At 42.6% G+C, this 26,322-nt stretch overlaps 2 protein-coding genes across 2 annotated transcripts in view; one reads left to right on the top strand and one right to left on the bottom strand.

Moving 5' to 3' along the window:
* Positions 1–26,322, top strand: part of LOC139107161 (zinc finger protein 90) — a 124,006-nt gene that overhangs the window by 80,189 nt on the left and 17,495 nt on the right. The gene's annotated exons all lie outside the window — the stretch shown is intronic.
* Positions 1,500–4,497, bottom strand: LOC139107160 (mitochondrial pyruvate carrier 1-like). The gene is made up of 3 exons (XM_070664508.1): positions 3,495–4,497; positions 3,130–3,230; positions 1,500–2,606 (listed from the first exon to the last, which is right to left on the bottom strand). Exons 1-3 carry the CDS (start codon positions 3,551–3,553, stop codon positions 2,446–2,448), a joined length of 321 nt encoding a protein of 106 aa, XP_070520609.1. The 5' UTR covers positions 3,554–4,497; the 3' UTR covers positions 1,500–2,445.

Here is a 26,322-nt window from a genome sequence, read left to right as displayed (position 1 = left end):
TTTCCTCATTTCCATCTAAAAATTATCAAACTCAATAGCAAAATATCTTACTAAATATTTTTTTTTTTTTTAATTTTTATTCAACACTTAATTAATAAATGTTTAATTAATTCGGGTATTAATTCGGCAATCTCACAATATTTCGACCGATACGGGACGGCAGAAGCGACAGGGTGAGGAAGAGAAAGAGAGGAGGGTCGCAGCTGCGTAGGCATGTGGCAAATTGCCGAGCTGCCCGCTGAAAGGGAACCGTTCACGGAGGTGGAAGCGCCTTCGCAGAGAGCGAGGACCAAACCAGGAAGGGCGAGGGCGAAGGAGAGGACGATGTACGCCGCGGCGGTACGAAGGAACGATACGACGTCGAGGCGAGATGGAAGGCAGAGGCGGCTGGTAATCTGTGATTCAAAGAGAGCGATCCATCTTGCGACATGCCAGGATTCAATCGGCGGCATTTGTTTGTGAAATCAGTCCCGAAGGACTCTCTCTCCCTGTCGCTCCTCGTCTTCTCCGCGTCCCTCTTCGGTACGATTCTCCGATTGTCTCCGCGCGGGCACGACAAAACCCGCAGGACGTGAATGGAAAACGCCGGATTTGTCTTATCGAGAGTCGAGGCGCAGAAGGCGATTATTCTGACTCGCCGGACCGAGCGGTAATGGATAATACGGACAAATTCAGGTATCTCTACAACGGTGCGTCAGTTTCGTGCTGCTTGCGCGACACGCGCGGAATAAATACTCTACGCGCGACTCTATTTAAAAATAAAAACGAATAATTTAGGAAAAATTAGGAAAAAGAAAAAAAAAAAAAATGAATAATTCTCACTTTCAAGTAAATCTTGAAGAGCGTAGTAATATAATCAGGCGACGTCATTTGAAACATTTTTCATCAACGATCGGCAAAGGAGCGCCGAACGAGGCGTGTCGCATGATCGACGCCAAGCACTGGGGGCTAATAAGGCCATATATATTTATTCAGCCGGTCGGGGGTGGATTTTATATCTTCGGACGGAACTGGACGGAGAGAGAACGAGAAACGAAGGGAAAAACGTCGGGGGAGCGGAGGACGGCGTGGTGCGGCTTAGCATTCGGGAAATACCAAGGATAGATTCGTGCGTCCGATCCGTGCCAGATCCCATAAAATGACCCTAGCACGATCGAGTGCCCGCCATGCCGTGCCCGCGCCCCTGTAGTATCGCCGCGCGAGAGACCACCCCAGAAAATTATTGCTCTCCTTATACATTCGTTCGTATTGCCGAATTGGAGCCGAGTCGAATAAACTTGTGCCCCTTAGATACGGAAAAGTAACGATTTCCGAAGGAAAGAGTAACACGTGAGATAAAAAACAAGATACCGAAAAATGAGGGAGTACAAGTTGTTTTTAAGATACTCGGTAAAATCGAGTGCTCGAAAAAAAAAAAAATAAGCTTGAACCTATAGGAAAAAAAAGAAAAAAAAACTACGCATATAAAAATTAAAGGGAAAAAAAATCTAATTAAGCTCTTATTCGAATTAAGTTGATTTTTAATTTATCAAAATATTCACGGACCGAGGAAACAATTAAAATAAATAATACGTCAGCGAACAGCATTGTTCAAATAATCCTATCAGATGTTTCGTATTGGAAGCACTGCGAAAAATCTTATCGTCTCTGTTGTGATTAGGGAAAGATAATTTACAAAGATGTTATAATATCTCGGAGCATGCGAGTTAATCTTACAGCACGCGAACATAGAATCGTAAATACCGCGCGTTAGTTACAATCTTGAGAAGAATAGTAACGGAGTAATTTAATAAGCGGAATCGTTCGGGTGTACGTAACATTGTTAACAATGTTGCGCCAGGATACATTGCGCCAAACCCTTGAGCTGGCTTTCCAATATATTAGCAATTATTATAATATATTACATGCTCACGCGCATGCTTTTAAAATAATTGCAGCGGTTAAATCTAACGCCCCACGCTGCCATTGTTTTGCATCTTAGATTGTTGCAATAAATCTGTTGAGCAATGATGAAGTTTGCCGAGAGTATCAGAGCGTTACCGGTTGATAACATGCTCCGATAACGGAAAGAACATATGTATATATTTCATATTTACACACACACTTACATATATATATATATATATTTTTTTTATACACGGTAATGAGAGTAATAAAATTAAAAGAACAATTTTCTATTTCTTACGGCGGTAAATAAATTTAATAGACATTTTATGCGCATAGTAAATTTAAATATGCGTACGCGATTTATTATGTTTCATGAGAATAGAAAGCACCCCCTTCGTGTATATAAATTTTATCTCATTCCAATGATAGCATACCAAAAAACCCGGTGGCATGAGAAAACAGGTTTTATTACTTAGCATTTTGCATATTATACATTTTTCAGTGAGCATATCGTTGTAATAACATTATTCACAGCTACTAACCTCTTACACACTTGCTCTATTCGGGTTCTTTCTTCTGAACGTAATGATAATCGAGGAATCTGTAACCTTGCGTGAGCTGAGCCCCGGTATTTGTGATGTGACATGCGAACAGCAACAAATTTCGCGGCTGTACTTTCCAAGCGAACCGCATGAACACTAGAGAGTACATGGTCAAGGCTAAAAAAAAAAAAATACGAACAAAAAAGAGATCTGAAATAAAAAAAATTTAAATAAAAAGTTATTTAACATGCAAATTGATAATAGCAAATGTACCGCCACGCAATTTATCATCTTGGCATTTCGTCATTATTCCGAATGAATATTAGAGCCGCCTATTCGATTACGTAATTTCTCTGATTGGAAAATATATATTTACAAGGTCCGCGGTGGGGAAACTTTGGAACAGCGGTCGCGTTTGAGAGATCAAACGTGATTAAACTTATAACATTTTACTGTAACATTTTATTTGCAGACTCGTTTTAGGTCGGTATGCACCCCAGACATTCGCAACGTGCCGCTCATTAAGAAATAAACGGTTATTTGCTGCGCTCGGGCAGCAATTATTTTATGGGTCCCCCTCGAGCCCCGTCTCCTTCCCTCCCCTCTGTTAGTCGCGCATCAACTCGCTCTGTCGCGATTATTAAGAGTCGGTGAATGAATTCTTCGAAAGGTCCCACCGGTAAAGCTATATCGAACTTACCTAAAGTCATTTTGCCACTAATGATTTTCGGATGCTTTCGTGTGTCGGATATGGTCGCTATAGGTATCATCCAGTTGAATACAGGTCCCCAAAAGTGTGTGCTTAAAAAGTTTATTCATACAATTGTGCTTTTACGCGAATGCCAAAGTACCGGACACAATTATTTTGCAAACAGGGACCGGACATATCGTGACGATTTATATACAATTAAAAAATTATATTACGAAAAGAATAGCGTTTAATATATTTTATATAACGTGTTCATATTTTTTTTTTTTTTACTGAAATATCGATTTTAATTAATCTATTTTATGCATGCACAAATATTCAATTCAGTCCATCTGCGCGCGCTGAATAAACGTTACCTTAACAAATAATCTTTGGTTTCTTTAGTCAGCAACGATCTTGACAGTCGCTTGGACATGATGAAAGACGACGGAATACGGTATTAATGAGATTTTTAATTACGTCCACCGCGAGATTATACGTATATAATATATCTATTTTGTATGTAACCTAAGCGATTCCGACATTGACAGTTTCAACTGAACTGGCGTCGAAATCAAGCGACGATAAAACCAACACCATGATATATAAATCGATTTCCGTAACTTCTGTTACCACGACTCGTTACGCGATTTATCACGGAAACGCGATTTCACTTATCATCTCGAGAATTTCTAATTGGCTCGCTCCGCAATTTTCTCCTCTTTGACTGCAAGTTAATGCAATTGCACTGTCACGCTGTTCAGATTTCCTTCAGCGACTCAAAACTTTAACACACTTATGTGAGCGCTGTGACGAACGTCCGCGATAAGCGTAGTAACGTTATCACAACGATAACAAGGAAAGATTACACTATTGATTATAACAAAATATATTTCATAATTAAACTTGAAGTTACTATTATTTTTTTTTTTAACGCGCGTTTATCACAATAGTCGTCACGATTGTTGCGCGATCTTTTCGTTCGAGTCTATGACTATCGAACGCCAACTGCCGTCTGAATTGTGAGAAAACCGGAATTTCAAGACGAGATTTCTCGCGTCGCTGTTTACGCTGTTTATGAGCCTCGCCAGATATAGTTTCGTAACAGACATATCTTTTTTCCACGATAGTCAATGATCCACATCAAGGTTGCTTGCTTTAACGTCACACTATTCTAACTTATCTCGACGATGTAAATGAAGAGTAATTATCACGCATGACGTAAAGTATTCAAATATATGCATAAATACTGTACGCATTTATGCACATATTTGAATATTTTATCCATTTGTTGATCGACGTGTATCGATACGAACGCGAAACCTTTCAGTTTCACAATAGAGACTTAATACAGGCGCGATACGCTCTTTAGTTATGTACTTTCTAATTTTTTCTTTTTTTTTTTTCTCATTGATCGATTACTAGACAAGTCACAATTGCCGATCCATCTTCCTCTCACGGTTCTTCACGCGTTAATCAATTTGCATGACAGTCGCAAATTTGTCACGATTCTCACGTATTTTTTCTTTTCTTTTTGAGGGGGGTCCTTTTTTTGTCTTCCATGCCGACCTTTAGAAAACACCATCTCCCTTATAATAAATGCACAGGTTATTATTTCGCGCGTATAATATTGATGGTGCTATGAATGTTGCATGGAGGGGTACGCGGCGTCCTGAACGTGGCTCAACGGGGGTGGAAACCAGCTCGCGTATGGGGGTTGTAACGGGAGATGCCGCGGGACGCATGCGCCGGTAAAGAAATGGTATTATTGATCTAAGGGGATGGACTATGGGACCCTCGAAGACCAGCAGTGTGTCGAGACGATCTTGGCACCCTCGGTTTGACGATATTTCAAGTTCGATAAGCGACCATGATCGCTTTAGCCTCGGAGTAATTCTCGTCTTTGCGGTGCTAATAAACTACTGTCTTACAAAAATTTAGAAACCACGTTGCTTTTTTTTTTTAAATATAAACATCTTGTAGTATCGCGCATTTAAACTTGAAAGTTCTCTTCTGCATAATTATGCCAATGAATTATACATTTCCATATATTATTGCGAGGTTTTTAAAAGATATTAATATTCATCTTGTCGTTTAACATTTAATATCAGTTTATTTTATATGTACGCATATAACTTTTTTAAAACAAGTATGTAAAATTTTGATACTTAGTTGTTTGAAAAAATTAACAATTTTTATTTATTGCACAATAGTTGTATTTAGAGTTCCCTCGACGTCATCAATTTTATATTAAATTAATTACCCAGTTATTTAATTAAAAAAAAAAGGGGAATAAAAGAAAAGAAAAAAAGAAAAAAGAAAATTGAATAAAATAAAGCATTTTTAAATTGGTATAGAAGTAGGAAAAGGAAAGGAAATAAGAAACGTTTTATCTGATGTATCCAATTTTCAATTTCGATTATGTATCGAGTGCCCTGGCAGGCGCCCGGCGTACACGTACCTAAAATCGACTATGTTTCCTGCATATGCATTCCCGTATGTAGCATTCGCACGAGTGTTTCTCTCCCTTTTCGGAAGCAAATCCTTATCCCGCGGTCCCCCAGGTCCCCCAGGCCACCATCCGAGGCACTCAAGAGTATTGCCGCTATTTTCCGTCTCGCGTATTACGCCGCGCTGCATTTTGCGATCCTCCCGGAATGTCATTTACACGCGACGTTCCCTTTGACGTGTATCAATATTTATTCTACTTTCCCAGCCGTGCTCCGACAATCTTCCGAGATCGTTACATTTATAACATTTGACTCCTTATATGTAATCTTTTAAATATAACGTTATCCAAAGCGCGAAAATAAGGGACGGAAAAGCTCTCTCGCCTCTTCTCACGCGATTATGAAATAAATAAATAAATTAATAACATAAATCGGAAATATGCAATTTTGTATTTTGCGCATATTAAAAACTTATGAAGAGGCGCCGCTTGAAGTCGAATGGGTTCATTAATTGTTTACGTAAAAACTGTAGGACTTGAAAGAAAAAGAAGAAGAAAAAAAAAAAAGAAACTTTTGCTTTGACGAAACAAAGTTTCGTCCCTCCGGCATTGATTTTTGCGAGGTACAAAGCAACAACGTGTGATACATTCGCACGTATTTGATTTGTATTCAACTGGAGGAAATGGCGCGGCCTCTCGCCTCTGATGTCTCTTGCTGACGCGCTTCGAAAAACCTTTTCTACTTTTCCGTCCGGCGTTCCCGTTCGACGGACTCTCCCCCGGCACTCGGCCGACGCTGATCTGAATGCGTCCTACGTATTTGCCAACACCCCCGCTACGCTCTTTTCAGAGAGAGAGAGCCCGTCGACAAGCACTCGGCGCGCACGACACGACTTTCATCCCCTTGCGAATAAAAAGTCGCGCGTTCACGTAAAGCTGACTCACGGACGGAGTCGCAACAAACCGACACACGTATGAAAGCGACATAATTATAAATCACTATATATCTCATTTTTATCCGCGTGTTATTAAAACCTGAAATAAATAAGAAAATAATTTTTTTTTTCTTTTAATAGAAAAATAATAATTTAATAATTTAAATATTATTAAATAATTATTCAACTAATATCGGTTCTGTTAAATTTGTCACACTACGAACGGTCTCTCTCTTTCTCAGTTTTTATTTTTTATATTCTTTTTGAAAGTTTCGTATGACTTTCGCTCGATTTTGTTACGTACAAAAGTTACACGCGGCTTAATAATTCATACTTTTTAATTGCGTAATCGCGCTACTCGCTATTGGAGCGTTGGTTTCTGTGCTTTTCGCGAGGAATAAAGGAATCTGACATTCTTGCAGGCGTTCTCTTGGTTACGCTCGTACATCAACGTCACTTAAAGTCAGGAAAATTTCTCTTAACAATTTTTCTCGCCGCGGGCCCAAGCGCAAAAGAAATTGTCTGCAGGTACATATCTTTCGGCGCAATAGCCGGATAAAATATGTCATATGACTTATATGGCGTATAAGCCAATGTATTGTTACTGGTATTAACTTTAGAAAATCGCTGAGACATTTTTTATGAAAACTTAATGACGATACTTGAATCGGTTAATACCTGAAGTCAGTTTTAAAATTAACTGGCGGCTTATGAGCTCATGCTTTTATTTTATTACACGATTAACTGAATAATCAAGATTTTTAATATCAAGATTTGTTTTATATTTACGAAAATACAACGTTATTTCCTTGGTTGCCTGTGACGCTTTGAATTAAAAATTAAAATTTAATACACCAGCTGCTGATATAGAGCGTCATTAATAATTCCGAGCTTTCTATTTTACAACTCTTTTGTTTTAATTGAATAATGCTTTCAAGTGAGCGAAAATATGCATGCGCGTACGATATTTCCAATTAATATATTGCACATAATTGTATCTAATTAAACTTAAATTACATATTCCGATGTTAATGAAAAAAATTCGCATATATGCAAAAAAATCTGAATGTCATTCTTCAACGATGTCGCAAATAGTTTCAACGATTGATAATTCGCGATTGTAGATAGAACAACGTGTTATGGCCGAGAAGGTATTGATTTTCCGTATTTGTCAGAACGACGATGTAGCGCTCGCGGTGGAGCTGTCACGTTCGATTCGTGACCGTTCGGCTTACCCTCCTTTCCGATGCATTGCCACGATCTAGCTCCCGCTTGAAATAACGCATTCGCGCGACGAGCGAATGCAAAAGGGAATACGTGGGCGGTGCGACTGGGCCTCGGTCGCGTACAATTTCCGAAAAGCGCAAGTGTCCGGGAAGAGACTTATGAGGGGCTGCACGTGAATGCGGGCCATTATTCCGCGCGATAAAGCAATTTTCCCTCGCACTCACGGAATTATGTCTCTGCTATTTAGCATCCGGATATCGAGCGGCGCCCAGGAAGGAGATGCCGGGGCGAGCCGAGATGGAATAGGAAAGAGGGAGGGGGTGGGAAGGACGCGGGCGAGGCTAGAGAAAACGCGAATAGGGAAAACTCGAACTGACGGACCGGGCTGCCGCGCGAACGGCAGAGAGCAAACGGAAATGGAAACTTCATCGATAAGATCGTTGTTGCCTGTACGTACGAAACGATTCGTTATCGTCACCGATCGATCACGGCGCGAAACCTGCTTCTTTTTTTTTTTTTTCTTTTTCTTCTTTTTTTTTTTAAACTCTACTTTAATCTCGCTCCAGTTGAAACGACTATTCATTCTCAAAACTTTCGTTTTGCTAAAGATTAAAGATTATACGCGAGCAATTTTATTAGAGAAACGGGGCGCAACATATGTTCGCCTGGGCATTTCGAACTCTCTCGCGCGCCACAATTTTTCTACGCAAAGATATATATTTTCTAAATTACAAATTCTTTTTCCTTACACCTTTATAGCCATGTTTGTAGAGAAGCATGCATCTTCGTTATACCGTTCTTTAGTAAATGTGAGCGTATATGTGCTTCCTCTCCTCGCGCTTTCTCCTCTTCCTTGAGAAGTAATCACAATATGTATGAGAGGCGAGAAGACAGAAATCCGTCGAGATACGAAGCTCACATAGCACTCAGTTTTCTCATTGGAATTGCAACTAGTCCGCTTCTATGGCCAACTACATACATTATTCCATGCCCGCGGTAAAATTTTAGGCAAAAGATCAAGAGAGCCGTGCCCGCACTCTCACCCAGGGACTTTCCCTTATTTTACATTTCTTTAACGCCACCTCGAACAAGTATTTCCGATAACCATACCCGGTCAAGTTGAAACGTTAATTTATTACCGCGTAATCGACAATTAAGTTACGTATTCCTGCCGTTTGTTTTAATTAGAAATAAAGCGCGGAGGTGGTCTCGAGTTTTCTTTACGTTGGATTGACCCTCATTTCTAAATTCTTGGACTTTCCCCCGCCGGTCCCGATACGTTTACAGTGAAAATAGCCGCGACCATGTTTTAAAAGCGATAAAACGTACGCACGAAATGCGAGGATCCACCGTTGCGCAAACTACCCCCGCGTTTCCCATAAATATGGAGTCCGCTCGAAGGGCGGACTAGGTGGGACGAATAATATCCGTCGTGTTTTCCTTAGCTCCGTTGAATTATTATACGATTCATGTTTCGAATTGACTTACAAAATACAAAAGCGGAAAGAGCGGGATGTTATTGTACAGCGGGGGATAGCGGGCGGTGGGAATATAGGCAGCGGGGTGATATACCTCCGAGGTAAAACCGTGTATTTTTATAGAATCGCGTCCACGATGCTTCGCCATCGCGAATGAACATCGCGAAAATGTGTATCGCGAATGAAGTTTTCCCATACTCCCGGTGGCCAGTCGGAACTTGATTGTAAAAGTTCCAGCGCAATCCATCCCACGGTCTTGAAATTGTGCAGCTTGATTTACGATATTAAATATAGTTTCGGAAAATTTTATAAACCAACAAAAATGCACTAATGTAATATAACAAAAAAAAAGAAAAAAAAAACTCCCAAGGATAGGAACAAATTATGCAATATTATTATATATTTCATTAAACATAATCTGATAAGCTTCCTTTCGATATTCTCTCCGGTTATTCTCGTAAAACATTAAATAAAGACTCCGTTATTTTAAACATTTAAATACTATGCGACGAAATCGTCGATAAACGCGCGACCCCAAAATCTTCTTTTACCGCGCGGGGACCGCTGAGGGGAAAAGGAATATAGGCACATATGAGATCAGATTCGACGATCCTTCTGTCCGGCTGATCGGCTTCCCGAGTTTCAAGGAGAGCCAAAGCTGGAACCAATAAAAATGCCCGGCATTCTCCAGCTCTTACGGCTGATCCGCCGCTACGTTCGTGGACCTTAGCACGCGCCTCCATCTCCTCTATCCTCTTTCCTCATCCCCCTTTTCGGATCTTCCTCCCCCTCTTTTCCATTCCGTGCCTTTTCGTTTCTTCTACGCGGATCCTCCTCTCGTGGCCACGCCGCCGGTGCAGTCCTTGTCCTTTCCCGAAGCCCATCAAAGACTAACCAAATATTTGGCGAGGTCCTCATCCGCCCGGAGTCCTCCCAGCGGAGGGAGCGCCGGTTGCCGCCTGGCGCTTTAAACGTTACTGTTTCACCCCGCGTGGAAAACGAGAAAAGCGCGAGGAGGAGCCCGGGCCAGAAACTCTTTTGTATCAATTCCAAACTGTCGCAACGAGATCGAGCTTTGTGCGGATTTTTTTTTTCTTTTTTTTTTTCCATCGCCTTTTTCTTAACGGCACATGTTTGCTCCTCCCCTCCCCCGCAGACAAGGGACGAAACTTTGAAGATTATATCGATTTACATGCAACTATACATTTCTATTAAATACGTTATGTGTATATATAATTTGCACAGGCGCCTGGAATATTTTTGATCGAAGAATTTAAATTATCAACTTCTGTATTTCCTTTCTTCCAACTGCTACTGTAATTCGAGCAGCGTCGTTGATTGATTCTTTGTTAATTGAATACCGAACCTTACACGTTACCGAGAAACGACGTTTCGCACCGTCAAAAACTTGCCCACAAGATCGTCGGAGGAATTTATCCGCGGCGAACGGAAATACGGAATTTAACTTTGTCGCTGAAACAATAATACGTTAACGTAACAGCGAATATTTACTGTCTTTAACAATTCGGCACTAAACACTTTGACGAGGAAAGTTTCAAATTTTAGATCGCATCGATTATTGAGATATATATATATATATATATATATATATTTATTTAAAATGATTAATAGTTGCGCAGATTAATTAGTGCAGTAACTCGTTTTCCCATTGAACCGATTTAAAACGCCGCCAGCGATATTTTACGACTGCTTGCTAGTTTCGAAAACGTAATTTGTGTCGCTAGAAAGCTGGACGTATTGCTTCTCTCCTCACAGAAGTTGTAACGAGGGACCCGTCTTTCTTCTTCTTCCTTTTCTACTTCCCATCTCCATCTACCGTCTGGATTCACCGTCTTCTCCTTACTCTCCTCAGCGTCTTTCTCGTCTGTCAGCGTTGCCTTCGTGTTGGTGGAAGCGCTCCGGATTCGCGACAGAGGGTTCGTTAATGAGCAAATATAGGGTGTCCATTAAGTTAGCGACAATCGATGCATTGTACAATTTCTCCGTAAATCCCGCGGTATTTACTGTGGGGACTTGCTCAAATTTTCGATTAGTGAGAAACAATACGTCATTAAGCGAGAAGAGATATACCTATTTAAATATCTTTCGCGTCGTTCTTTTTTTTTTCGAATAATGTATTCTTCATGTTTGACAATCTCAACTGCAGGACGTCGAAATAATAATAATAAAAAAAAAAGGACTTTCGAATAATATAATATATAAAATAAATTAGGTATTTTAACGAAGTTTCCTACTCGGTTATCTTTTTATCAATCGTATACGAAGTGACGTTCCGTGTAAATTATTTTTGCCCCCGATATAATGAGACGTGCCGTCACCATTGTTGCACCGCAGACGCCAGTCGAGAATTCCGCGAAATAAAATTGTTTCAGTTCTGTTCCTGGGAGATTCGCTATCGTGATGGCGTTTGCGAACGTGCTGAGTTTTGCGAGACGAACCGCAGCGATGGCCGGGGCTGTTCTCTTTTTAAAGCAGAAAAGAACTCTCTTTGACTTTCTACCCGCCGATACGACTGGCGGGCGCATTCAATTCGCTAACGAGCGGGCCGTGATTAGCCGGCCACTGTCCAAGGGTTGGCCTATCCCCTCACCATTCACCCTCTCATTACTCGCGAGCCCCGGTAATTTCACGGGACAGTCGGTCTAAATTAGCCGGCCGGTTTATACGCCGGGACGTTCGAGGCATTCCTAGTGGACCTGAAAAGCCGTCAACTCGCCGAGCCGCACGCCGAGCGGTCCGATATGGTCCGATTTCTTTGTCGATTGCCCGTATTATGGCGCGGAAAGATTTGCCGCAGTTAAAACCAATCGCGTTTCAACGCCGCAGTCTTTTTACATACCCGTCACGAAACCGAGAACTGCATCGCGAGGCTCAATTACGCTTAATTGCGCAAATTACGCAACATTAATACTAATATATGAAAGCCTACTTCTCTTTTTACTACATACTCGGATAACGAACCACTGTTAATGTTTGACGAAACAATAAAACTGTCCGTAAAAAATAACGTACGTCGTGCACAAAAAAACGATTAATTGTCCCGCGAACAGAAAGCTATCTCCGTAGGAATCGCTCGCCGGCGATAGTTTAAGCGAATTGTAATGAAAGCATGGCTCGATTTAGAATAAGTCTCGGATTTTAAACCCGAGGCGAAAACGAGGGAGAGAAAACATAAGAAACGACAAACAGAAAACGAAAAAAGGGAGGAAAAAAAAAAAAAAAATAACCGGAGAGGAAAGCGTTCAGTAGATTGCTTTTGATAGATAATAAAGAGGGCATTTCTCCAAGGGATTGTTGCAGCACGATAGTAACGGCACCATCGGCCGCGTCTGTCCGCTGACAGATATTATAAGTAATTTCGCTTAGGAGAGGAAAGAAAGAAAGCGAGAGCACAAAGGTGCGGCGAAACATTGCTCGGGATTATGAGCGCGCGGCATGACACCCGGCTTCGTAACTTTGTCCTCATCTATATCGTCGCGTTTGATCCCTTTCATTTCCACCGTGAAACGTGAGTCAGCCTCGCTTATCAGACCTCGCGCATCGGATCGGAAGCGGATCGATATAGGAGGGCCTGTCATTTTGCAAAAATAAAATTTTACTCGGGACCGACGACATCCCTTTTCATCTCCCGCAATTTTCAAGCGCACGTCATTACGTTATTACATCCCGACGCGATGGGATGTGTCTCGTCGTTAACAGCCCGGGAGTTTTAACAAAGCCAGGCTCCGATCTGCGTCAGAAGGGATGAAAACTGACCGTAAGGGGGAAACGCTTGGATCGCTGGTGAGCACTGATAACGCGTTCCTGTCGTTGTTATGTCTCTCGAGAATCCCGTTTTTTTCTTTTTTTTCTTTTTTTTTTCGCCGGAAAAGGCAGGATAACTAGGCGAGAAGGTGGGAGCAGTTTAATTAAAAGAAACCTCCTCGAGGGCGCGAGATCACAGGAACTCCGGTTACGATAAGGGGTGCGAGGGAGGACTCTTTATGACGGAATTGCGCCGAGGGTCTGTATACGTCTAAACCCATCCGGATAGACCTAAATGCGTGGTATTATTAAGCGATAAAAAATAAAAAAAATTTTCTCGCGTATCTCGCTTTCCCCGTTAATTTTAAATAATTAATACGACGATACTTCTTTCTTTTCTATCGCACCGTTTGCTAAAGTATCGCAAGTTTAATCAAGACGGATTAATATCGATGCTCGTGTTAAAGAAATGCAATAACTAAGACGTTTTCACGGTTACCCGAAAGGTTATCGATAGAATGCAAAAACGTGAGCGGATTAAAAACTAATAAGCGGCCAACGAACGCCCGGCATCCCGGCTATTGATACAAAGAAATTGCCGCTTCTTCCCGACGCTCGCAAATCATTTCTAAATCGAGAAAGTTACCGGGCGGCAAGTTCGAGATATATTTTTACAGTCTTGTACGCACACAGCTAGTCGGGCACGGTTGTACGTTACGTGTATATGTACGCTTGACCAATATACTCGTGCAACCGCTCGTCATGTGTCTCGAATAAATGGCGGGCACTCGACACGCTTCGAGATGAAACTACAGCGAAAGATTGCAAAACTCCTGCGGAACTCTCGTGAACATAATTTTTGTATTGTTTGCTACGGGGGCGGAGAGGGGAGGGGAGGGGGGCTCGGTTATTATGGATTCCGCAAGAAGCACACAGGACGGCATGTGCCGAAGTATAACTGTAATAACTGAAATTACGGTCGACTATCACGAAGGAGAATTTCACGTCGGCGTTCCGTCTCTCGAACTCGCGAAGGTAAAGTTTTTAAACATTAAATTTATTATGCGGTATAAAAGCGCGGATTTAAGTTCGGACGCGCATGGTAAATTCAAAGTACACACTTCGAGCTCGATGTTACGGCCCTCGTAAAAATCGACGGGAGATAATTGAATATATAATTTAAATACACAAGAGAGATAAGCGCGATTCTGGCCACGCTTTATTAATACCGCTATTACGTATTGTATGGTAAAATAATATTATATTATGTGTAAACGAGAGGATTTAATGTATATAATAGCGGCGGAATATATAACTTAATGAGAGAATTGTCATCGCGTGTCACGATGTTATAGTGGCTATTTTCAAGCGCAAATGGTACCCTAAACGCGCATATTGTGTGGCTCATTAGGTAAATGAGCCTTAAAATACGCGATAAAAATCACCCCACTGTAACACTACCTCGGCGGTATTAGCATAAAGGGTTAGTCAGCGCGCCCCTTATGCATTATAATGAGTTTCACGCGCGTTAGCTCGAGTAACAGGTAGGCAGACAGGTGATTCTTCCGCGTAACGTTATAATGGATCTGATATGTCCGTGGAAGTCTTCTATTCTTACGAGGGGTTGCACCGCGCCCTGCAAGAAATAAACGTGTAATTTCCGTTTCGCCCTGACGATTAGATTATGCGCGCTGCGTGCAATTATTGATTCATAATTGCAGAAATTATCCTCGAGTGTTTTATTCCGCGAGATTAAAATCAAACTTTATGTCAAAGTATTTTATAAAAAGAAAAAAAAATATTTCGCGCTTCCCGCGGCCACGACCTATTTCGCGTGCACATTTTGCGAGATTTTCTCGTTTTTCTTTTCCCCTCCCCCTTCTTGATATCTTCAACGTCCGGCGAATGTGCTCAACTACTTATTGCTAACAACTGCACTTAATCGCGCGGAATAACGATGACTACGGACAAGTCCGACGGAAAAGTCGTCATGTAAGAATCTTTTGTTACTACTTTTTTTACGCGTGTTTCTTTACGCTTCGATTTACGTAACTGATATACAAAATATAAGTAGAAGTATAACAAATAAAAGCAGTCCGCGGTGAAAAGTGTACACGAATATGCAAGGGAATATGTTCGTGGACGGTTAAATGCATAATATTACACGTCAAATATATAATAGGGTGTCTCGTATTTCCATTTTCCCTTCGTTTACAGTAATGCGCGCTGCCTTTACTTCCAATCGTGGCGCGAGCGTCCCTCGACGTTGACGGTGCAGGATACTTCGACTGCGAACATCGGTTCTCCGATTTCATTCCCGTAATCCGTTCTTAAGCAGCATTCTCCCTTTTTTTTTACGAGCCTCTAGCCTTCGTTCACGCTAGCCGGTCGAGATAACGCCAGCTTTATTATAGATTGACCCCGGGCACTCGACCCCTAGCTTCTCCCGTCGTCTCTTCCTCCCTCTTTGTATCTTCCCCCCCGATGTTCCCGCCGGCAACCCCAGGGACACTCTCGTCCATCTCGAGTCCACACCCTTTGGACCATTTATCTCGATCGTTTGCATCGAACGAGAGCGCCAGGCACGACCGTCATAAAGTCGCCGCTCATATCCTTATTACGCGTGATATTAAAACCACCTAGCAAACTATCCGCACCTCGTACATTACCAAGGTCTTAACACCCGCCGCTTCGTACCTGTGTTCACGGTTTGTAAAAAAATGTACGCTTATTTAAAAACGAATAAAACGATTAATAAACATACGGGAAACTGGAGCGAGCAAAAGTAGAAAATAAGCTATAACTTGTAGACGAGTTACCCAGCGGCATTATAAGAACGCGATTTCGCGAATACACCGTCGTCGAATTTTTAGCGCGAGTATCAAGATGATCGAGGACATAAGAATGAACGTTCATGTCGTGATTCAAAAGAGCGGTCGGGTACCCGAGTAAGAGAATGCAGTCGAGGAAATGAGCGCTGCGAGGGATCGAAGAAGACGTGGTGAAGGGAAGGGAGAAGCGTCGCTCCTTACCAGGCACGGGAAGAGCAAGGAGCGGAGGGGTGATCTCACCCTCTCGTTCTCCTCCTCTTCCCCTCGCCCTTCTCCTTTCTTTTTCTCGGTCGTTCGCACAGAATCGGTGGGGGATTGCCGTGTGGCAATCAATGCCGTTGAATTAACGCCTGGCTGCCCGTTTGCGGGAAAAGTAAGATTAAAAGAAAGAAGGAATGGACGCCAACTACCCCGCAGCGAGTAAACGCGGGGGTGGCGAGAGGACGGAGGCGCGCGAGTATGTCTATAACGCCAGCCGGCTCCGCAGTAGCTTTTATTTTGTTGCTCGCTTTGCCTTCCGTTTGCCGTCGTGTGGGCCTCCTCCTCGTCGCGCCCTCGTCGTCGACGACGTTAATGACGTTTTTATTTCTGACGAATATACACGCCTGAAAATGGGAACCATTTATACATCATCGATGTGCCACCATTCTTCCCCTTGATCTTTGAAACTCTTTCATCTCATTTTTATACATCGTATATATAATTTATATCGATAAAAATATGTTATTTACAAATGCTACACTTCGCTATTTCTTCATTGAAAAATCTTTGGATTTTATTTCGATTTTTATTCAATTTTATCAAAGTTTATAATTAAAAAAGTATATTCGCTTCGTCAGGATTGATAAATATCTGATTCTAAGAGAATTTTATAGGGAAGGAACTTTGAACTTTACTTTAGGACGGAGCTTTAAGTTTCTCAGATAAAGGAATGTTTCGTTTTTCGTGCCCGAGACCCATCGGTACCAAAGTGGCCATGGGATATCGGCTTATCGGCCGCTCCGGCAGATCTTGTACGACGAAACCACACTGTTTGTGCTCCCGCGCTTATTTCACTAATCTATCCGCGTACGGTGAGAGCACCGAGTGTTGCGAGCCAAACTTCGAATACAAATTTGTAAGCGGAACCATCGAAGTCGGCGGGGCAAGTAGCTGCAAGTAAGATTTTTTTTTTTCTTTTCTTTTTTTTTCCTTTTTTTTTTGCGAGACGCACAGAGCACGCAGTATCGACTGCGCGCACGATAATATTTCTCAGGCTGATATATGGTCGTGCTTTATGGCTAACACTTTTCTCTCCCCGCGGTTCCGCGCCGGGCAGATCGTTTTCTAGACGCGCGTTGCAAGCTCGTCTCAATCAGAGAGGGACTCGCCACCACCCGCCGCGTGATTGGTGGTAGCGATGGATCATTTTTTAAGTCCCACTGCCTGCTCCCTCCCGATAAGGGTGAGCCTTCCGGATCGGCCTTATTCCAGAGTGGTTGCGATGGTCGACGAGGGACGGACTGGAATTAACTTTAAAGCCACGTCATTGGCTGCCTCACCCCGTCCTGTCCGTTTTGCATGCGTGCCGCGCATGTGCGTGTGCAACCCTTTACGAAAGGGTCTTCGCCCTTTCTCGAACGGGGTTAAAAAGTAATCCGCAGTTGTTTAACCGCGCGTCTTGTTACGCGCGCGAATTAAGCTTGAGTAAATTTATTTATAAAATTCTATAATACTTATTTAAAACAGATCTTATACAAACTATGCGAGTTTCAACCCTCGCAACCCTTTAGATTCTCGAGCGAGCTTATTGGCCGGCGGGGACCCTCCGATTTTACATACGCCTCGCGCATGTGCACGCGCGACCCTCTTGAAGGGTGAATCGCACCCTTCCCTTTTGTAATTTTAAATGTAAAGGGAGTCTCTTCCAAGAACCTCGATTGGTCGGCTCCCACTAAAAGGCGTGATTCACACGTGTCTTATGTACACCAATCAGTAGTTTACCGTGGGCAAATCCGTGTTAAAATATTAAATTAAATTACTCTCGCAAAGGGAATGTTTTCATCGGCGGTGCATATTTTTTTATATAAGTCAACTAATTATCTAATCGCCAAACGAAAATTATTAAAATTAACTTTATCGATTAAGCGTTAGACGCTTTCGAGATCGCGACGTTTCCTCGCATTTCAGTTCTAATCCCGGCTGCCGTTGGTATTGTTGCCATAGTTACGACGCGAGAGGACACCGTGCCCGGCTACGTCGAGGAAAATTGTGAGGGTTGCAACAAGGGTGGGTCCACGGGTGGTTAATGAAGCCAAATCCGTTTAGGATGAATGCTGTGGGAGCGGAATGAATCAATGGTTCGTTAGATGGTTTGCATTGAAACGATAACGCGCGGTTCCCTCGTACGAAAACGTTTATCTCGACGCTTTACCGAGAGAAAAAAAATTATTAAAGGAATGATAGAAAGTTTTGGGAATAATTAAAAAAGAAAAAAAAATTTTACACGTAGCAAAGTTCTTTTTAAATGTTATTAATACATGTGGTTGTATATTCGCAGTCACACAATTTTAACTGCTACATATTTCACCGTTTATTTTCACAATTTGTCTCGCGTGTTCGCAACAGATGCTTTAGCAATCTTCGCGAACACCAGGGATGCTGATGCTAATTGAAAGATCGCGTGAGCGAAAACGGGGGATGGTTTCACCCACTTAAGATTCTCGAATGTGTTACAAGTGCTTCTTATCAGCCGCAAATGCAGCGTGTATCTGTTTCCGGCTCTTTTCATTTTTCCTATCAAAGCACACGCTCGGAGATTAAAAGATACGATAGTTAACAAGATAATTATCTAAATTATTTTCTTGTTTCTAAAAAACTTTCATTTAATCCATTTTTAAATAAATTGCATATTTTAATTACGGAACGTGCGATAACATCGTCTCTTTAGAATGAGAAATTATACGTGTCACCTGCTACAGATACACTTCCGTATTAAAGATTTAAATATTCGCTTTTAATGAGAACTTATCAATTCCTCTTGTCTTTAAGATCGTATCTTGAAATAAAGAGAATTTATCAGATGTGCTGTTGGCCGTCCTAAAGGTAGCGCGGGAATTTCATAGGCGTTGCTGCGCGAAAATACGCAAATTTTTTTTTTATTTTTTCTCTCTCTCTTTCTCTCTCTTTTTTGCACCAACGCGAAGAATGTTGGCATACGCGCTAATTAATCTTTGGCGCGGTCTGCTGCTATATTTAGCACCGGCATAATCGAGATCGTCTATCTGCCGCATTTCCCTTTAATTTTCCGCAATTGCGCGCCGCTCTTTTCTGATGCGCTGAATGAGAGATCGCGGTTCGATTACACATCGATAAGGCAGCTAAGATTTCGACGAAATTATTGCTCTGAGCTACCGGCGGTATCTCGTCTAATCGTAAATAATTATAAGCGGACGTGTCTATTAACGTGCAATATTGTTTTTCGCCGTTTGCATATTACGGCGCGCTCTTATCCCTCATCAAGTTACATTTTCTTCGAGCACGAGTGAATTATACCCGCATAAAAATGCATTAGCAGCGGATGCATATTACCGCACGCGTATATATCAGGTTATATATGATTTTACTTCGCTTTTATTCCCGTTTATTGCCGGTGCGCGCGTAGGATCCGTCTTATCTGCTCTTGTGCATTTTTAATTTTCCGCCAGGAAATCCTCAACTTGCAATTCATATGCGATCGCCACCGATGGCGGAACAAAAAAGCAACGTCCAAATAATTTCCACTCAAATGAGACTTCGACGAGATTAGATACGAATCGATAGATAAGAAATATAATTTGTAAGCTAGAAGTTTATTTAAAGTTCTGAGAAAAAAAAAAAAGAAAAAGAATTGTAGCGTTTCGAATAAATTTTGACGTAGTTAAAAATTCATAGAACCATTATAAAACTACTGTTAAATACTCGATTCAGTTTAAAGAACACGGCTTACGCCGATCTTCATGCTGCATATCTTACGGAATACATGCATGAAGTGACGGTGCGGTAATACACCGAACGTAGCGAATGGCGTATTTAAACGGCATTTAATATTTACCGCGGTAATTATTTTCCATTTTACGCGGTTGTATCCGGTAAGCTCGGATTTTCCCCTAATTACCGGAAAACAAACGGTCTACGGTAATGTGTGTTTCAGGACTCGATAAAATCGCCTTCTCTTTTTTACCGCGGGCGCCGTTTCGCGCCCAAGTGGTACCGTTCGCGTCTTTAGCTCGGCTGCAGACGCTCATCCGGATGTGAGCACGTCGCTGCCGGCGGCCGTATGAAAATGCATCTGCTAAACGCTATCGCGGCCATCCATTAAGGCCGACTTTTATATGGAACGTGCGCGCGGCGGGGCACCTTCGACTTGCTAATTAAAGTAGCCGCATCGCCGGGTGCTAATGAGCATACGTAGCCATAAGTTAACTCGGCAATTACCGCTGCTTTATTGCGTTCAACGTCAACGTTATCAATAAACGCGGATCTGCATGGTGAGCGCGAGGATCGGAAAGTGCGCGCGCGATCGAGGACTCGCGGCGTCGTCTCAGCGGTGGGACAGAACCGCGGCACGTGGCACGATTGTGCTTTTTAATTCCGTCTTGATAACGCGCGACGGAACAAATAATTGACCCGAATGAAACGCGGACTGAATAACGTAGCCCCCATCCACTTGGCGAGTAAATTGCTCCGTAGAGATATCTCGAATGTATCTGATCGCGATAGAGTTCCCGTAACATATACCTCTAGCTACGGCATCCACGCGAAATAATATTTTATAACTTATTATTATTAATGAATGATTTTCTCGCAAGAATAATAGAAACATTAATTTTCTCTTTTATATCTTCTGAAATATTTATGTGCCTGAAACGTATTTAATTCTATCGCGGTAACTTGAAGCATAATATATAGAAAAGCCCCCTCATGTAACGAAATAATTTCGGAAAGATCCACGAGAACGGGCGGCACGTTGTAAGGTAAGGAGCGAATCGTAAACCTAAAAGTCATCCGGGAAGTACCGTGAAAACTGCCGCACGGTGCGCAAGATGGTGGGTTCACACATGTTCATTAATAGCATACGTCGGTTCCCGCCGATGGTGTACCAGGGAGCTTTTGCGCGAGAGAACCGTCCCTCCGGTCGCAGAAAAGTTGCCGGCAAGTAAAAGCACGAACATCGTCGCCTCCACCCGCAATTCCGAGTAACTTCGCTTGCCGTCGCGCTTCTGGCTCGCAGAAAATGTATCTATCCGTAAACTTGCCCCGAGACGTACAGGCCAAGACTGTACCGCGTGTATGTGGCCTCGGCTATGTACTGCCGGCGCGGCGAGATGGGACCGGCGGCGCTTGTCGGAGATTCGGCTCGAAAAAAGTTCGGCAAACGAGGAAATCTCGAAACTGCGATGAGAACTTTCTCTAACGATACCCGGCAGTATCATCGCTGGCTTAAACGTGGTTATTACAAGTCCCGTGCGCGACGCCGCCGACGACCGTTTAGGCGGGCGCAGATCGTACGCGTCTGATAATTTCTGATAATGAGAAACAGAAAATAATTGCGGACGATTTTAAATATAGTCTACGTGCAATTAATTAAAACTATAAACGTTAATCCTATTTTTTCCTCAATCATATACGAATAGAAATTAAATTTTTTAAAATATTTTTTTTAATTCTCCCAGCACCTACTCGAGTTACAAAAAGAAAAAAAAATTGAGACAAATCGGCGTGCTTGACTTCCTCATTATATATTTTAGCGACTCTTAAGGACGATCTTGAATTTCTCGTAACCAAATAAGACTCGGCCCGCACGAAATTACAGTGAAAGGAAAAGGATAGCTGTAACTCATTCCTCGCCTCGGAGAACGTTTTTAGGTCGCGTAGTAAGGCGGGGGATGTCTGGATGCTGCCGCATCGATCCGATACATCAAGGGGCATTTACATCCCCCTACACGTTCCCCTCCCCCGCTTTTCGTTGCCACCCTCCGCCACCCTTTTTCTCTCTTACTCTTAGACGTCCGTCTCGAGCTCACCAGTCGCGCTACCGCCGGGGTGGTTTCTCCCGTGCGACCGCTTATGCCGCCACTTTCCTGGGAGCGCTTGCGCAAGCTCTTTTCCCCTCTTGCCCCTTCCTTTCTGCCATCACCCCATCTCCGCAACCACCAGGACCCCCTCGGTACACTCCCTCTCCTAGTCGTATCGCTCGAAGATGCAACGGCCATTGTCTACGCGTCAAATCTTTTCACCCTCCCGGCGCAACGACATTCCATTCGGGATCGCAGCCACGAGCGCTCGTTTACACGATTTTTGGAACTTCCGATCGCACGATCGGGAGCTTCCTACGATGGCGATGTCCTCGAGAAGACTAGCCGCGTCCGCTGAGCGCGATAGAACAGTGATCGAGGGAGATTTGCCCGGTTGCGGGTTAAGACTCCCTCTCCAAGTGTTCGCTTTCGAACGAGGGATTTCCGAGATGCTTCATTTCGCGTTATCTAAGAGATTTCAGAAAATTGCTTCCTCATTTTATTGCCGTCGTTACGCGTTTAAATACCGTCGTACTTAATTAATACGGCGATACACTTATTCTTCAACGTCGCTTAGAAAACGCCGCGACTTTACAATCGCGTTGCCCGTCGATCGTTTGATAAATCCAATCGACATTTCCATTTCGTAAAAATTCGTATGGCACTGTACAATGTTCCTGACGTATTAATTATAACTGCTATTATTTCCACCGCCACCGTTGTTCGTATTACCATCGTTAAAGCCGCGCAATTGTTTACTCTACCTATTACTGTTATTAATCTACTTTTACTACATGTGGTTTCGCAGCTAAACTTTATTATAGACAGCGCTCGTCGGCTGTTTCTGTACGGCGGTTTTCATTCGCCTGCGGCGTGCGGGAAATCGTGGCATTACAATAAATAAATGTGCAAGAACGATACGCGCCACATATCGCGCGGAAAACGCCGGCGGTTCGCCAGAATTTTACGTGCGCGTGACTCGCGGCTCATCAACCTGCTACGCACCGTGCGCGTGCTGAGACATCAAACAGACCGGGAGTTTTTCATTCTGATTGTTGTGGACTCCATAATGACGAGTGTGCAAATTTTCTGCGAAAGAAACTTATCGCGAAAATGTATAACGTGAATTTTCCTGCATCGCTCATTAACTTTAACAGGGCTTTCCAATTTTCTCGAACGCGTTTCAATGCAAATTTTATATCTCACGTTGTATTATTCGGATATGCGTTAATGAGGCATACAAACGTTGAAGTGATCTAAAATCTGTAGAATTTTTTTTTTTTTTTTTAGTACGAAATCAATCGCGTAAATGTGTAATATTTTTCTTTTGTATAATAAAATTCGCATCGCTAGAGAACGTCTTATCTCGTAGGCCGGCTTACCATTTCAATGGTAAATTATTGGAACTCGATTCGATGGCCACGCCCAAGACAATTCTTTAAGCGGGCTGATATCAGGAGGCACAAAGATTCTCGGGTACACGAGCTGAGAAAGATGACGAAGAGAGCCGGGGGGTTGGCAAGACGAGGAGACGGAGGGGACGGCTCTTTGTCTCGGGGGTTCGGATTCTAGAGATAGAGGCTAATTCCTCGCAGCCACCCTCCAAGGAATGTCGACCTCCACCCTGCACAAGATCTCTCGTCCACCTTTTCGTCCTTTCGTCCTCTTCCTTCGCATTGCTGGGTACTTTGATGTTCCTAATTTGATTGAAGGAATCCGCCGTACGGATACTAACTTCGTCTTTATTGATTGCTGTTTTGTTCAACGTCCGTTGTCGAAGGGCCGATGGACGCCCTGCAGGATGCAAGCGGTATCTAATCTCTCACAGAACGTTTAAATTCCGTCAATCCTTTTTTATTTTTTTTATGGTTTACCCCGTGGACAAAGCTTACGATAAAGTACGCTGGAAAAACAGACGCAGTCCTTCGCAAATCTGATTTACATCGCGAAGTAACTTCTACAGGTCAAATATAAGTGACAAAATAAATTAATAAAATTAGCGGATCAATCTTTTGTCGCGCGTTTACGTCATCAACAATTACCGTCGTCATCGGCGAGGTCTGTCGAAAATTTCCAGGACTTTTCTACAATTTTTCTCAACATCAGCCTTATAAGTCCTTGATACTTGAGACAACTTATGCCAGCGACAGTTATTACGTCGTAACTATCAAGAGAATCGTCGAAAATTCGTTTTGATTATATCGAAGTCGCTGCCGGCATCCAGCGATCGGGCTTCTAATCTGATTCGAGCCGTTTATACGGAACCAAATGTCGATATCCACTCCCGGCGTGGACTTCAACTTCTTTTTTTTTTTTTTCCTACCCCGCGCCCGATTCGTCCTGCCTCCTCGCGCCGCCAGCCGTAAGGAAAAAAGGAAACGCTATCAGGAAAACCCGATAAAGGGGGGTCCGCGAATTTTCTGCAAAACCGAGAGATCTCGACCGGAGCTGCGCACCGTATCTTATCGTGAAGCAGACGTCCGCGGCAGAGAATCCCCGGACTCGGGCATCCCGTATATAGGTAGGTACCTGTATTATATCTGCGTCGTTCACATATCTGGATAGGAGCGCATCATATTCCCCCCCTCGTACCTTTCCACCTATCCGCTACCGTTCTGTATCGATACGTCGTACGTATACGGGCGGAATATCGCGCGCGTGTATCTATATTATATATCGCGAAATATCGAATGGGCGTCGTATCTCCTCGTCGTCTCGAATGGAGACGCTGAGCTGCAGAATGTCCTATAGCGAGTCTAGAATACGCGCCGGATCACCGATCGCGAGACAGTATCGTTTATTCGTAATTCCGATTTTGCTGATTTTTTCCTCACGATAATTCGCGATTTGTGATATATAAATCGACAACAGTCGCGTATATTCGCGGCGCAAAATTATTTCTCGATCTTGCCATCTCTCGTCTCGTTAACAAAAAATATATTATAATAAAAGTATGTGTTTTATATATTATACTAATTGAAATTTTACATTTTTTAAAATTTTATTTTATTTTATTTTTTTTTATTTTTTTTTATTTCATTAAAATAGAAATATATTCCCAGTATTTTTAATACAATTTTTATAAAATATTGAATGGCCATAGACTATTTTTCGTTCTCTTCTTCCTGTTGTGCAACAGACGGCCCTTAGTATCTCTTTCATAATCGGTATACACATACATTGGTGCGCGAAATGCACACTTACATACATATCGGCAAAGTACCCATTACCAGTATTCGAGCGGTATTAATCTGCTCGAGCTAATTGCATGTCGATTACAGTGATCGTAACGAGTGCCGATAAATACTGGAATCAAAGTGAAAAATTTCCGCTCGAAACGTTTTAGGCCATGCGTGCAATACTGAGTACCCGATGAAGGCTATTTTGATCGATATAAAATATCGCCGAGTCATTTGGGGGATATTATTCTACTTTATGACACGCGAGACTCTTCGTCAATTTGCGAAACAAATTACAGGGATTATACAGGAATTATTAGTTCGTCGTATATAAATGTACCCTTTTAGCGTGTTATCGCCGATACTCTCGCAATTATCAAAACGTTACGGCTTATATAACCGCGTGAGAATAAATTGTAAAGCAACGTCCACGAACTCCGTGTTATTTTTATACGTCGAATTAATTTAGAATAGGTGTAGCGAGAGAGCAGTCTCTTGCAATTATGAGATAAGTTAACAATGATTGGACAATCGATCCCCCCCCTTTTTTGCCTTTTATCGTTCGAATTTTGCAAAAAAGGGCCGCGGGCATGTCGAGCATCGGTTATCCCGGGGAACGAGAATGGCTGAGGATGGAGGGCAACACAATGGCATTACTAATGATTTTACTTCGAGGGACCCTCGGGGAAGTCATATCGATACGATAGGAGACCGCGATATGCGAGCAGAAACGCCGGTCGGATAAACCAGGAACCGCCATGCCCTCCGTTTCCGTTTTTACTGACGGTAAAGAACGAAGGAGGAAGAACGAAAAAAAAAAAAAAAAATAGAAAGATAGAGAAGGAGATCGGTGAGACGAGTTCAGGGGTTACGTCTACTTGATCGACCCCGCCGACTGTCGATGATTTCGTTTGTCTCGAAATGGAAAAGAGCGAATAAAGCTCCCGATGATATACCTTAGAATTTCAGTTCAGTTTCCAAACCGGGATGTTTTTAACTGATTTAATTATTTTATTTTTACTACTTAATTATTAAATATTTTTAGTAATAATTCTTTTTTTTTCTAGAATTAAATAGCTCACGTCAGGAAAATTATTATTAGAAAAAAAAAAAAAAAAGAAAGGATACGTCTGTTTTTTCTGCAACGTCGTTTCAGGGATTGTTACTCACCCGCGAGGCTACACGAGGCGCCTTACCCTCTCAGTACAACTAAATGTCTATGTTCCCTCCACCATTTCCACCCCTCGTCGCGTCGCACACTTCGAAACTCACTCCGCCATTCCTACGCCGGAAAAATCCCTCGCGG

Source organism: Cardiocondyla obscurior, linkage group LG12 (assembly GCF_019399895.1).
Source record: "Cardiocondyla obscurior isolate alpha-2009 linkage group LG12, Cobs3.1, whole genome shotgun sequence".
NCBI classification, from domain to species: Eukaryota; Metazoa; Arthropoda; class Insecta; order Hymenoptera; family Formicidae; genus Cardiocondyla; species Cardiocondyla obscurior.
The sequence above is the reverse complement of the archived record's forward strand: the minus strand, read 5'-3'. Positions and strand labels throughout refer to the sequence as shown.

Coding starts and splice junctions, on each gene's coding strand:
- LOC139107160 (XM_070664508.1), bottom strand. CDS start 3,553: ATGTCCAAGCGACTGTCAAGATCGTTGCTGACTAAAGAAACCAAAGAT. Junction 3,231..3,494: donor ACCAAAGATTATTTGTTAAG/GTAACGTTTATT, acceptor AAACTTTTTAAG/CACACACTTTTGGGGACCTG. Junction 2,607..3,129: donor TAGTGGCAAAATGACTTTAG/GTAAGTTCGATA, acceptor TTTTTTTTTTAG/CCTTGACCATGTACTCTCTA.